The sequence below is a fragment of the Rousettus aegyptiacus genome, unplaced genomic scaffold (genome assembly GCF_014176215.1).
Source record: "Rousettus aegyptiacus isolate mRouAeg1 unplaced genomic scaffold, mRouAeg1.p scaffold_m13_p_7, whole genome shotgun sequence".
NCBI lineage: Eukaryota > Metazoa > Chordata > Mammalia > Chiroptera > Pteropodidae > Rousettus > Rousettus aegyptiacus.
Window position 1 is genome coordinate 48,348,746 of NW_023416310.1, and position 13,800 is coordinate 48,362,545.

The 13,800-nt window shown below is 48.2% G+C and overlaps 1 protein-coding gene across 13 annotated transcripts in view; it reads right to left on the reverse strand.

The window, feature by feature from the left end:
• DCTN1 (dynactin subunit 1) overlaps positions 1-13,800 on the reverse strand; it is a 28,836-nt gene that overhangs the window by 12,049 nt on the left and 2,987 nt on the right. For 2 of the 13 annotated variants that reach the window (XM_016130605.2, XM_016130603.2), the window contains exons 1-6: positions 6,269-6,541; positions 4,339-4,584; positions 3,988-4,066; positions 3,762-3,796; positions 3,035-3,055; positions 740-757 (exon numbers count right to left, since the gene is read on the reverse strand). In XM_016130605.2, the coding sequence (XP_015986091.1) occupies positions 740-757; positions 3,035-3,055; positions 3,762-3,796; positions 3,988-4,066; positions 4,339-4,584; positions 6,269-6,301 (432 nt within the window). In that variant the 5' untranslated portion in view covers positions 6,302-6,541. Of the gene's footprint in view, positions 1-739; positions 1,918-3,034; positions 3,056-3,761; positions 3,797-3,987; positions 4,067-4,338; positions 4,585-6,268; positions 6,573-13,800 lie in introns of those variants that run through there. The other 11 variants (XM_016130606.2, XM_016130607.2, XM_016130610.2 and 8 more) reach the window with 8 other exon arrangements.

A 13,800-nucleotide genomic window follows, 5' to 3' on the forward strand; every position in this document is an offset into this window, starting at 1 on the left:
GAGCTCAGCAAAGTAACCCCACCCCACTACAAGAAAGGGCAAGCAGCAGCACACACAAACTACTGCCCTAAACCAAATCCAGAAACCCCTCAGGTTACTGCACAGTGGTAAAGAGACGTTTAACTCCAACTCCCAAATACTCTTCTTGCTACCCAATATCTCATGGCTCCAGCAAAGACAAGGTTTGGCTTGGGCCCTTTTTCCAGCTGACACTGAGCCCAAGGAGGCCAATCCCCACATCTCCTTCCCTGAGCCTCCATAGCTGTAGGTCAAAAACTATTCTAGGGTCCTCATCCCACCCTGGGAAAGCCCCCTGATACAAACTCTGATGGGGGAGGGATGCTAGGAGTACAATCAAGAGTCATTCTAGCAAAGGTTGGGGGAGGCAGGCCTGCTAGAGGCACGGAGACATCTGGACCTGCCTCCCCAGATTTTCTCACAGGAAACTCTCCCAGAGCTGCTTTGCAGCAGAAGCTGCTTCAACCCCAAGCCTGTAAGGCCACTGGGTACAAGGCCCTGAACACAGACTCAGAGCTAAATGCAGGCAACACAGGGAACAAATGCTCAGGGTGTGGGGCATAGCAGTGACACACGCCTCTCCCTCCCCCCACCTTCACCCCCATCTTCCTCCCCCATCCAGGTAGACAGATGAAATCAATCACCCCCACCCCCACCCCAGCAGCCTGCTGCCACCATCGCCCTGGCAACCCAGCAGCAGGACCAGAGCAAGCAAGAGTACCTTTCGGGCTGTCGGTGCCTGTCTCATCATTGCAGAAAACCAAAGAAAGCCAGGAGAGGAAAGACGGGGAGAGCGGAGGATGGACACACAGAGGAAGGACAGACAGAGGGAGGGAGGGAAAGAGACCGAACAGAGGGAAAGGCGGCGGAGACAGGAGATTAGTGCATCAAATCCCAACAATGCAGCCTCAGCTTCCCGGTCAGCGGCTTCCCAGCCCGCAAACGGCCGAGGCTCCGATGCAGAAGCCCTGCAGGTGCGCAGAGGGACAGCGGGGCTCTGGCGGGCACCGGAGGGGCGCCGGCCCAGTTCCTCAGCTTAGGCTGATGGCAGCCTCAGTGGCCGCAGCACCAGCTCCACCTGACGTCATGCTCCCACCCTCCTCTGCTCCATGGGGGTGGAGCCACTGCTCAGTCACCTAGCAACCAGCTGGCTCCACTGGCTCCTCCTCCTCCCCATGACTGGACAAAGTCCTGCGCAGAGCCCGCCCTGCTTCTTCCGCCAAAGGGCTGGTTCTGGCTCCTCCTTCTCCGCTCGCCAGTTAGCTCCAAGAAACTGGGCAAGGGGCCATCTCAGAAATGGTACCCTCTGGGGCCAGGGCATCATTGGGCAGGGACACAGGGTCTCAATGCTCCATCAGGCCCACTCATACTCACACTCCCCTCACCTGGCAATCCCATCAACTCCACTTCTGTCTCTTATGAGCACACAAACCCACAAGAGCCCTCCTGCCACAGCATGCATTAGCGCTGAGGGGTAACAGCGAGATTCAGAAACCATGGGGACCATTCAACAGCAGCTCTAATGACAGTGTTGGGCTCCTCTCCGAACCCTCCCCTGCCTGTGAGCAGGTTAAGCTTGTCTCTAAAGGGCTTCCAGAAAAGACTGACCTTGCAGAGACATCTGAGTTCTCTTCTGCCCTCCTCCTCTAAATAGACTTTTGTTCTGAAGTTAGCTCCCTGCTCCCCATGGGGTGAGAGCAGAGGCCCTGAGCTAAGCAATCTGCTGCATGAGAACCACTGGAGAGGGAGGCCTGGGGCGACTTTACTTGACACTTTGCACCATGAGCAAAAAGGTGCTACATCCCAGCACCAGCAGCCCAGGCCGGGCTTTGCCACATTTCCTCAGGCAGCTGCCAAAAGCCCAGGATTTGCACATGGCTCAGGTGCCACCAGCATCAGGTCAGGCTGCATCCAGAACTCCTCCACAGACATCAGACTGAAGGTCCATGCTCTTCTCTATGCAGGAGCCTGATGTGAGAGGGAAGCCCAAACCAGGAGACAATACTCAAAGGAAAAAGCCCAGTTTCTGTGACCTTGGGATAGGTCCAGCATCCTTCAGAGCATCATTTTCCTTCTTACATTCCCATTCCCACCCAAGCTAGGACCCCTCTTCCATAGCAAAACTTCAAAGTGAGGACCCATCATCAACCAGGATTCAAAAGGGAGATGTTTTCCTCTCCCGTCCCACTGCCTTCATTCAATAGCTCTTCATGCAAGGTCAAAAGGGCCTGAGACAGGCGGACAAAGAAATCACAGAATCATACACACAGCACAGTACAGACAGATTAGACAGGCACATGCAGGTCAGAGACAGCTTAGGCACACGCCCAAGGTAGGGTCTGGTGTGAGGAAGTGGTCATGGCAACAACTTAAGAGTTTAAGAGTCCGGGGGACAGCACAGTTGAGCCCCACTCTGATAATGGCTGACGTAAGGCTGCAAGGCGAGCACGGAAGGCCTCAGGCACAATACCAGAAGAAAGAAGAGGCAGGCAAGGAAAGACTGGTGGAACAGAGTGAAGGTGGCCATTCGTGGCAATGCCTGCCCAGAGGCAAGCACACACACTCAGGTGTTCCAACTTGGGACTGTTCTTACTGTGCTCTGTTGCCTGACCTCCTGCCCCCTTGTCCATCCACCTCACTTGGTACTTTTCACAGCCCCAATTCCCCAGTCTCTCCTACTACTTCCCCAAGGCTCAGGCTAAGTGAGAACCTACTATAACCCAGTAAAGGCTCTATTCCATGCTCCTGCTATTTATAGTCAAGTGCTTGCAGTCTCTGACTAGAACTCCTAGGGTGAGGAAGGGTGGGGATCAACCCAGTGAGTACTACTGGGCCTGACAGTGAGCCATATATCCTTGCAGCCCCCAGAGGAAATCTGGAAGCCAAGGCCACCATTTCCTCTGGCCATCCCAGCCCAAGGTCACACACATACATGCAGCAGCCCAAGACATGCAGGATGGCTGGGGAGGGGGCTCATGGCCCTCACCCACCCAGGCACAAATAGTAAACACACCACCTTCTTAGGCTTCAGTCCCCGCTGCATGAGGAGTAGGAAAGGGCAGAGTTAGAGAACAGACATCACACTGTGCTAGCTGGCCAGACATGCTGAGTGTAGGCATTAAGACCAACTCAGGCATACACAGGTAAAGAGGGAATTGAGTCACTGTCAAGCTCTGGGTAAGTGAGATGAGGGGTCCCTCAAAGATCAGCTCCCAGGATGTCTACACCCTGGCCAAAAGAGGCTGGAGAGTCTGGAACCCCACCTCACACACCTGTGCAGAACAGCAACAGGAGCTAGGACGGGCCCTCTGCATACTGCCTAAAACAGATGGTAGAGGGCCTGGTTCCTTGCCATTCACTTGTGAACAGGAGAACTCCTTCTCCTCTAGCTCCCATCTTACCCCTTCCCTGAGACCCTTTAGACCTTGGCAGCTTAGGGTACCAAAAGGTAGGAAGCTGACAACAACATACTAGGGTCAGACCTGTCTTTTCTATCATCCCCAGCAATCGTCCCATTTGACCCTGAACTTCCAGGCCCTAATAGTTGTTCCCTACAACCACCTTTACTCGCCCCTAAAATAGCAACTGATACCCGGAAACTCTTCCTTCTCAGGGATGTTGGAGATCTGAAAGCTAATGCAGTTTACTCACCTACTGCTTCTACCTGCCTGGCAGTGGGTCTCCCTCCTCTCTTTGTCCTTCCCCTCCTTTTTTACTCCCCATTCCCACCCCCAACCACTCACCAGTTTGCTGGTCTTTGCAGCTGAGTCTGTTCCCTCTGTAGAAAGCAAACAGAAACAAGTATGTGTTTGTATACAAGGGCAGGGGCAGAGAACATTACGGTGAGATAGGAAAGATATAACAAGGGAATATGATGGTGATGGAAAATCTCTGGATCCATGTTCTGAGAAGTCTTGGGGACTCCTGAATGTGGGGGTGGAGAGGGCAACTTAAGTGGATGACTGTTACCTCTTTTGAGGATCTTTGAGGCAGAAGAATCAGGTGTCTCTGGGGAAGTAGTATCTGCTCCATCTTCAAATACTTGGATCTGAGGCCAGAAAACAGACTCGATATAGCCAGATCAAGAATGTTATGCTGTAATATGGGTCCCTCCCCAGGCCCCAAGCAAGGCAGCTTCCCAAGGATGAATCTCCAATCTTTCCTCCGCCACTACCTCCCACTCTCCCAACTAAAGACTTATGTTCATGCTCGGGAAAAGGGAGCACCAACACACCAGCTGTATAGGCAACAGAGCATGTACACACACACACACACACACACACACACACACACACACAGAAGTAGGGCATGAGTGAGTACCTGGGATTGGCGCACAAAGATGCCATGCCCTTCATCACAAGTGAAGTACTTCCTGCCTTGGACAGTTCCATCATTCTTGCCTTTTGCTTCATCTAGGATCACGCCTACCCATTTGCCAGTGGCAAAGAGCGTGGCTCCAACATAAGCCACAGTGCCTCGGTGCCCTTTTCCAATCACCTCCACACGGGAGCCTACTCGCAGAGGCCGGGCGCTTGCCTCTGCACTCATTCTGCTGCCACTGGGCGCCTGAAAGAAAGACACATGCAAACATACACAGTTAAAGGCCTCAGGTCAAGGGTGTCATCCTGATGCATAAAGGCCCCTGTCAGGATCCTGGACTGAAAAAGGACCAAAAGTCACTTCCCTGAACCCCATTTATAGGGTTCCCCCAAATTCCCTTCTGAAAAATGTCAGTGATGTGTTCCCCTAAGACTTCTCCCAACTCCTCTGGAATCTGCTAGAATTTTTAAGAGTTTATATTTAAATTTTATAACAAATCAGAATTCATTGATAGATCTGTGAATGTCACCACATGGCTGCTTTCTCAGGAGCACTCCCCCTCAAGGAGGAGAATGAAGCTCAAGCAAATAACTCACTTTAGACCAAGTTCCCCACAATCCAATGCCCTGACTCAGGAGCCTGAGTGAGAAAGACATGTGATTCAGGTGTCTCTGCAAAGGTAATATCTATTCCACAGAATCCTGTTCCCCTCCCCATTGTTGCATGTCTTCCCTGTGTTAGAACATCGGTTAGGGGCACACTGTGCCTCCCTCCAGCCCTCAAGTCACCATTACTCCTTCTGGACCTGACTTCCCCCAACCCCATCCACACATACACCATGATACTCTGGGATGCCTCAGTGCAGTCCATTTGACCATTTAATTCCCTTCTTCCTTGCCTGAGCACCATTCTATCAACATTCTACCCTCAAGTTCTAGAGATCCTTCCCCTGTGCTATGTTGCTACAAAAAGTAAAAAGAAGGCCCAGTAAATCAGGTACCTCAGATCTGTCCTACACTCTGGCCCCCAGACTCTTCCTAGGGGTCCAAATGGATGATTTATCACCCCAAGGATGGACAATGCAAAGGAACAGACTAAACACTGTTCTTGGGAAGCTCTGTTTCTGATACACTCGTGATGACAGGACACATGAAATTAAGTCCTAAATAGGCCCATAGTTTAGAAGAAAATCACACCTAAGCCATTTTTAGCAACAGCAGCTCCAAGAACCAGGGGCCTTGCAGCAAACAAATGAATGAGGCAAGAAGTGACACCATGGTTCTAAAGACTCCACAGGGCTCCCTTCCAATGCCTCCACCTGGCTTCAGAAGGGAGCCCTGCCAGAACCTGTCACTCACGAACTCCCTTCCCCAAAAAGCTCATCTAGAAAGGTAAGGAAGGTGAGGTGCTCCCAGGGGCTCTAGGACCCCAAATCATATCTGGGATATGTAGGGTACCTGTCACGGACCTATCAATAAAAGGAAGTGAGAGTGACATCAGTGCTGGCCCTAAACTAAGAGACTTCCCCCAACCTCTCAACCCTAATAAGCCTCTCAGAACCAGGTGGATATAGATTCAATTACAGCCAGAAGAGAGAGAAAGCAAGTGACAAACAACAAAGCAGCTCTAAAGAAAGGCTTCAGTGTAAAGCCAGTCCAACCCACCAGACCCATTTGGAGTCCCCAACATAGTCTTGTCCCCCTCAGGAACCTTGGGCCTAAGGTCCAATTAGAGTCAAAGGTTGGGCCTCACCAGTCCCCACTGAGGCCTAAACTCTGAGAGGGGAAGCCTGTCCAGCCTAATACCATCAGGGCTGCAAGTGGCCCCATCCCAGCTCTAGCCTGTCTCCCCAGCCCCCACAGCAATGTCCATAGGTACCCAGGCCTTTCCAGCAGCCCTCCCAGGGCCATCCCAAAAGAGGGCCACTTACCCGGCTATACACGTGCCTCTTGCTCTGGGCCATGTTGCTTACCCAGCCTCTATGGCCTCTACCCCTTCCCCAGCTGGCCAAAGACAGAAAGAAAAGGCAGAAACCTAGGCAGGAGGGTCAGGGCTCCAGGCTCTCATGGACAGAAACAGAAGCCATCAGGCGTGGCCCTCCCCAGTCCATGGACCTGCTGGGGTAAGGGTCGGGGCACAGATGGGGACCGTGGAGCAAGTCTCCTCTGCTGCCTGAGGATTCCTAAACCCACAGACACTGAATCCTGCTTGCCAGCTGATGAGACTCACTCTGCGCTAGTGCTGCTCTAGACTTGTCAGGAACCGTGCTAGCCTCTGGGTCCTAGTGCCCCCCTTCTTCACCTGGGCCAAACAAGAAGGACAAGGACTGAGGGGCTAGGCCCAGCCACGGACCCTCAGCACTCACCTCTAGAGTACACTGTTTAGGGATAGGAGTACAGCCCTTATGGGTCCTCCTACTCTGCACCCCCTCACCATCACTGCCCCTTCCTCCCAGGATGTGAGGCCTCGGCAGAATGAAAGCATCAAGTGACACTTCGAAACCATCAGGTGCGGCTTTCACCCAGCGAAAATAAGGGTCTCTTGCCCCCTTTTCTGGTGCTCTTCTCCCTCTTCCTTCTAAACTCTAGACTCAGGGTCCAAAATCATGATATTAGGGTCTGGATTTCAATTGCACACTGGGCTGCAGGAGCCAGGCCCTGCTCGATATCCAGCAAAGGAAGGACAGTAAGGGAGGTCACTTGACGTACAAAGCAAAGCAAGTCAAGTACCCAATTCCCACACTGCCTAAGGTTGCCACAGTCATTCTTTCTCCCTCTGGTTGTTATAAAGGGTCAGGCTCTGACTCCCAATAGTTTCCGGTTCAACTGGATTCACAAGGGCAATAGTCAAAAGCAAAAGGCCCAGCCCCCTTGTACTCTTGGCTTTGCCTCTTAGGCATCTCCTTAACAGAAATGATAAGTTGGTTTATTTTCTATATATTTATATTTCACAAAATTTCTTTAATAACCATGTATTACCTTTATAATGAAAAAAATGTTTAATTTAATAAGATTGTACATTCTAGTGAAAGGACTTCAGAGGGCTATGTAACAATACCACTTCATTTAACCATCTAACATGGGCTAGGGACCAACAGGCCAGGGTCCCTACCGCTAAGTGGCCAACAAGTTTGGCCTGGGGTCTGACTTATGGCTCTACCAGGTGTGGTGTGGACCTAGATCCCCCGGGCCTAGGGATACCTGCCTTGTCAGAACTGGGCTTCACTGGCTGAACAGGGTCTTCCTCGACGTCACCCTCTAAGACAGCCCAGACAGCCTAATAGTAGAATGATAACCAACACCCAAAGCACCTTTCCATATCTTCGATCCTGGTCAAACCCCCTGGGAAACCATTTCTCTTCTTCCCCGCAAAATCTCCATATTGCCTCCTCCTTTCCCTAATCACCATTACACAGGACGGCAACACCATGCAAGTCCTTGCAGACCGGACTTCACATGGTCAGAACACTTAACAGTCTATGAGCACCTTAGTTTTAGACTCAGGCTACTTTCACACAATTCCTAGCTTCACCGCTTGGTAGCCACAGCTCTCAGAGAACCGTTGTGAGGATTAAACCAAGATAATCCACGTAAAACATTTAACACATTGTCTGGTATTTAGTAAGCACTCAACAAAAATTATCTAATAACAATGTTGTTATTATCATATTTGGACATCAGAATAACACCATAGAGAGGCAGGCCAGGGACAATGCTGACAAGGAAACTCAGGTTTAGAGAACTGGGCAACTTTCCTGAAATTACACAGAAGGTAAGGAGTGGAGCCAAAACTGGAACCCAAGCCTGAACTGGAACCCTCTGCACATCCTACTATCCTCACTATTATCACACATATCTCTAGGCTTTCAAGGCAGACCACACTGCCTTCAGAGATTCTAAAGAGCTCAGATCTAAGAACAGCCTCAAAACTCACTAGCCACAAAGGCACATGTGGTCACCTCATTTCTTGGAGACTGTTTCTTCTCCTATAACATAGGAATAATATCTGTATCAATGTTATGGGGCTCAAGTAAGGCAAAGCACATAAGAAGTGCAGAAGCTGTAGAAGTACAAAGAATCACCTGACATGGTAACAGATGGTATATAAGTCTTAAAATAAAATATCTAGACAATAAACATTATAAAGATTACAGGCAGGTGAAAGGTGAGCTAGAAAGAAAAGGGGTACCTGACTGTGCCTTGAATCACAAGTTGTTCTTGTATATGTGGAGAGCAACTGTAAGTTGTAAACACAGTATAAGTAGAGACAGAAACAATTTCCTGTTACTAGGGAACATCAAAGAAGACTAGCTGGACTGAAGTGAAGAATGCTATGAGTTCTTCTATTGAACTATAAGCTGTTTAAAGCAGACCCCACAACTTTTCCTCTTTATGATCCCATCACCCTTAGTTCATGGAGCCAAATATTTATTGACTAAATAAACATATTAATATCAAGACATACTAGGAGATTAAGTATGGATAGTCAGAGAATTTAACATCAGGTAAAGATAGATGGACTTGATACAGTAACAACAGGAAACCAGTCTCCTCCTGAGCAAAAGACCAGCCTAACGAAAACTACATTAGGAAGATCAAACTGGTGGCAGAGTGGGATGGAGAAGAAGAGGGGTAAAGATTGGGTACCAGCAAGGGAGCAACTGCAATAATGAGCGAGGGGTGAGGAAGGTGTGAACAAGGCTCATAGAGAAGGAAAAAAAAAAGGGTCAATTTAGTGATGATACCAAAAAGTCCTGGTAAGACCTGATGACAGATCAGACTTGGGGAAAGAGGCAGCGGGCCTGCGTGGCCTCTGGAGACTGACCTAAATACAGTATTGGTTCTCCAACTTCCTCACCTGTATGACTCTGGTCAAGATATTTAACTTCAGAGCCCAGCTACCTCATCTGAAAAAAAAAGGAAACAATGACTACCTCCCACGGATGTTGGGAGGATTCAATAAGATTGAAGTAAAGCATTTAGCACAGTGCCTGACACAGAATACATGCTCAATAAATTGTAGACATCGTTTTCGTCATTACTGAGAGGGTATATCAATGATGACCTGCATACAGTAGGAATTCAAATGTTGCATAAAGAAATGGGTGGACAAATGAATGAATGCACATTAAGTAAACAAATGAATAAACTTAGGAGTTTCCAAGCATGAGTGATGAAAGAATGATTAAAAATGGTAACAAAACTGGGGAAAATGGGAAGGAAAACTGTTCAGAACATGTTAGGAGAAAGAAAATAAGTCTTGTTCTTAGGCCCTCCATGGGACAAATTTATTTCACCATCTCCTTTCAAAATGCATCAGTTATACGGACAAGACAGATTCTATTCTCTTCATTCTACACACGACAGAACAGAGCCTCAGAAGTCAAACATCTCACCTGAGTCTCATGGTCAGAAAATGGCAGAGAGCACATCTGGCTAGCTGTACAGGTACATGATCCTTCCACAGCACCAGTTGGTACCACCCCATATCACAAAGGACCGTTCTGAGTTACAAGCTCCCTCAGTCAGGGAGAAGACAGATCTCTCTGGATTTCTAATCCACTTTTATCTCCACTGATATTAAATACTACTACTATGTCTAGGAAAATAGGAGAAGAAGGAAAAATCTGTGTCTGATGAATAGGTTACTAGTGGTCTTGGAGAACATTCCAGAACATGACAGGAAAACACGTAGACTGTTGGGAATTGAGGAGGAAAAAGAAAGGAGGCAAAAGCTCTGGCACCCAGCCTGTACCATTTCTACCTTGCTTTTACTGACACACCAGCATCCTTTGAGCTCTTGACCTCCTCTGATCTCACCTCACCTAACCTTGACCCTGGGCTAAACCAACTGTTTGCTTTCCCCAATCCTACTCGTAGAGGAGCTGGTCTGAAACCCAGGCAGTCTGACAGCAGGGTCCACATACTTAACTGACTGCATTAGGCACTGGGCATAGACTAGTTTGGTTGCAAAGGGGGAAAAAAAAAGGAAATGCAATGGTAATTAGCAAGATCCAGATCTTCTTAAGAATAAAGCTGTACATCTCTGAAAACATTAGAAGAGAAGGGATAAATGTGGACAGAACTTCCTCATGAAAGGAGAGGGTCTGCTCACTGAGTGGGGAATGGAGCCTAGGGAGCTGGAAGCTCTCAAGGCTGGATTCCAGATATAAACAGGAACCCCAAAAGAAGATGCATATGGAGAGTTTTGTTCCTAGGTATTATTCCTGTATCTGTTTTACAGATCTCATACAGAGAGGGCCTAGACCCTAAATGGACTTTATTTACCTCTCCAGCTCCTCATCAATCCCAGAAATGTTTGCAGCGCACTCCCAATCTGCATGCATGCAGCTCTACCCCCTCCCAAAGTATTCCCCTACTCCAGGAATACCCAGTGATTGCCAGGCCCACCTCTAAAGGGTCCAGACCTCCAAAAGCCAACAAGGAAATCTACACAATATGCCTTGTTCATCCTCGATAAAAGAACTTTTGCAGGAAGGGAACAGGCACTTGAATGTAGCTCTATACTCAAAAACTGCAACCCTACCAGGGCTAGTAAGAGTCCTACTTAACAGCCTGCTCCAAGTTCCTGCTGGTTCCTCCCCATGAATCAACCAGCAAGTCCCTAGCACTAGGACCCTGCAGACAGGGAACCCTGAGCCTGCGCTCTAAAGAGAGAGATGCACCATTTCACAACTTCAGCAAAAGCCAAAGCAGCCAACAAAGCCACAGCCACCTGAGCTGTGCTGGGCTCTGCCTTTCGGGCAGCTCTCTGGCCACTCCCAGAAGCAGAACATTCTGTCCTTTCTCTTTTTAAATCCACGTCATCATCGGATCATAATGAAAATCAATCTCAAGTCACCACGCAAAGGCGTATCCATGGCAACCTCAAGACGAAGGACACGGAAATGATGCTCCAGTGGCTGCAGCAGGAAAAGGTAAGTCCATTTCTCCTCCATCCTTGCCATCCCACCATTTTCCCCTTTCACTCAAGTCAGGTGTGCACCCTATCTGCAAATTCTATCTATCACACTAATGGAGAAAACAAAAGGTTAAGTGTTAATAATCTATTCTATTATAATATGGTTATAGGTCTGCCTAGTACCATAATGGCAGAAAAAAATAATCTTTTTCTGGCTGACAGGGACAAGATCTCTTTTCTTATACACTGTCTCAGGTGACACACAGTCTCACCCTGCAGTACCTTACACTATCAGTCACTTGTCTTTCTAGTCAGGGTGCTGAGAAATCACTCAAGGATTTCAGAGTTCCCTACAAAAAGCTAGCAGTAACACTGATTCCACCGCCCTGACCACCCATGCCATGATCGTCCCCATGAACTGGTCTGGTACGACTCCCTCCTTGACAGCCCTAGACTCCAGTCTCTGGATGTTCAGAAACTGGGAGTTGGGATTAAATTTCTGCCTTCTCTGATGGCTCAGGGGAAGGAATGCCATTTCTGCAGAAGTAAAAGATTCAACAAATCTAAGTACTAAGGCTAAGAAATCCTCCATGTCTCAATTTCCTCTTCTATAAAATAGGGATAACAATACCTTTCTAACAAAGTTGTAAAAATCACATTAAGAATACCTGAAAAGTACTTAGAAGAGGGCCTTATATCAAGCACTCAATAAATGTCAGCCATTATTATTATTAAGAGGAAGGCGAAACCAGATTTCAGTTCGGCAGGTACTCAAAACTCTAGAAGCATATCTCAAGTCTGTTTTCTCTCCCTTTCCTCTAGACAGCTGTTTCAAGTTTCCCTTACTACTTTCAAGTCCCTGCTCCTACTTGAACCCACACCAGCACCCTCTCCCTTCAACAGATAACCTCTCTGAGAAAGAAACTGAGCTTATTATATAAGAATTTCTTCGCAAATTCATGTATATCTGCAACCATCACTGCCTCTTTCTTCCTACATCCTTTCCTTTCTTCCCTCATCCCTTTTCAAAGGAAAAGATGACCTCTCCTTTTTGGGCCAACCCTCCCCCACCCTGACATTTAAAGACCTGATTTAACAATCATCTTTTCTCTTGTGCCTTCAATTGCACCCTCTCTACTGGCTCTTACACATTAGATAACCCATGCTCAAGACTCTTCTATTCTAGGAAAACCTGCCTCTAGTCTCTGCTACCTCCACCACATGCTGCCGCCATCTCTTCTTGACGCCACCTTCTCTTCATCCCTTCCCTGGCAAACTACTCACAATGAGTACGCCCTCTCTATCTTCGCTTCCTATTCACTGCTCACTTCACCACGCTCCCGCCCCTACCACTCCAGTGACGCTGCTCACACTAAAAAAGTAAAAGAGCCCTAGTGACCACAACCTCAAACTGCCCAGTCTCAAGGTGCATTTCCCAAGCTCATCCAACTTGACCTCCCCGAGGCAACTGAGGCTACTGCTCATCTTCCTGGAACCTTCTCCTCTTCTAGTTTATTGGGCAACACTCGCTCTCACCTTGCACACCAATCCTTCCCATCTCTTCTGTCATCTTCAGCCTTCTATAAACGTGGCTGGACTCATCCATTCCCAGAGCATCAACTACCACTTCCACCTACTGCCCCCAGGCACATACTCTTCTCATCCTCAAACACACATTGCCACCTGTATAAGTGCCACAGATGCCCCCAAGTTCAACATGACCCAAAACACACTCACTCTGTTCACCCCCAAAATGTTCCTCCTCCATATTCCTTCTTTACTATTGGCAGCATAATCCACCCAAAAAGAGAAAACTGAGTCATTCTCAGCAACTCCCTCCTAATTAGTCATTCATTATGTCAGGTGAGTTCTGTCTCCAGTCTCTCTCAGACTCAGCCCCTCCTTTCCATCCCCACTGAACTAATCTGTAGTTTGGCCTTAGACCAAGCCTAGGTTATCACAACAATGTCCTGATATCCCTGATCCAGATTCTCCCCTTTTAATCTATTTCCACAGTTAGCTTCCCAAAATACAATCACAACACCTCCCTGACTAAATCCCTCCAGTGGCTTCCTTGCCCACAAAACTGAATTCTCTTAGTACAGCATTACGGGCCAATAAAAACCTGGCCCACTTATGAATCTAGTCTCATCAAGCAATTCCTTTGACCCTAAAATTCTCTTACATCTCAGCCACTTGGATCTACTTATCTTCCTCCTTATCCCTCGGCAAATGCTGCAGTGTTACCAGGGCCATTCCCTTTCCTCATCTTCAAAGCTGAGCTCAATGTTCACCTCTTTCCTAAAGATTCCCCTGACGTCTCCATATAGAGCTAGTCATTCCCTCCTCGGCCATCACATAGCACTTTGGACCTATCTCTATTACGATACCACATTTAAAATATTGTCTCCCTTATCCTACCATGAATTCCTCCAGGGCAGAGAGTTTTTATTCATTTCAGTATCCTAAGCACTGAACACAGCAGACATTCAATGTTGAATAGAGGCCTGTACCAATACTAGGCCCTAGGGATATAAGTTG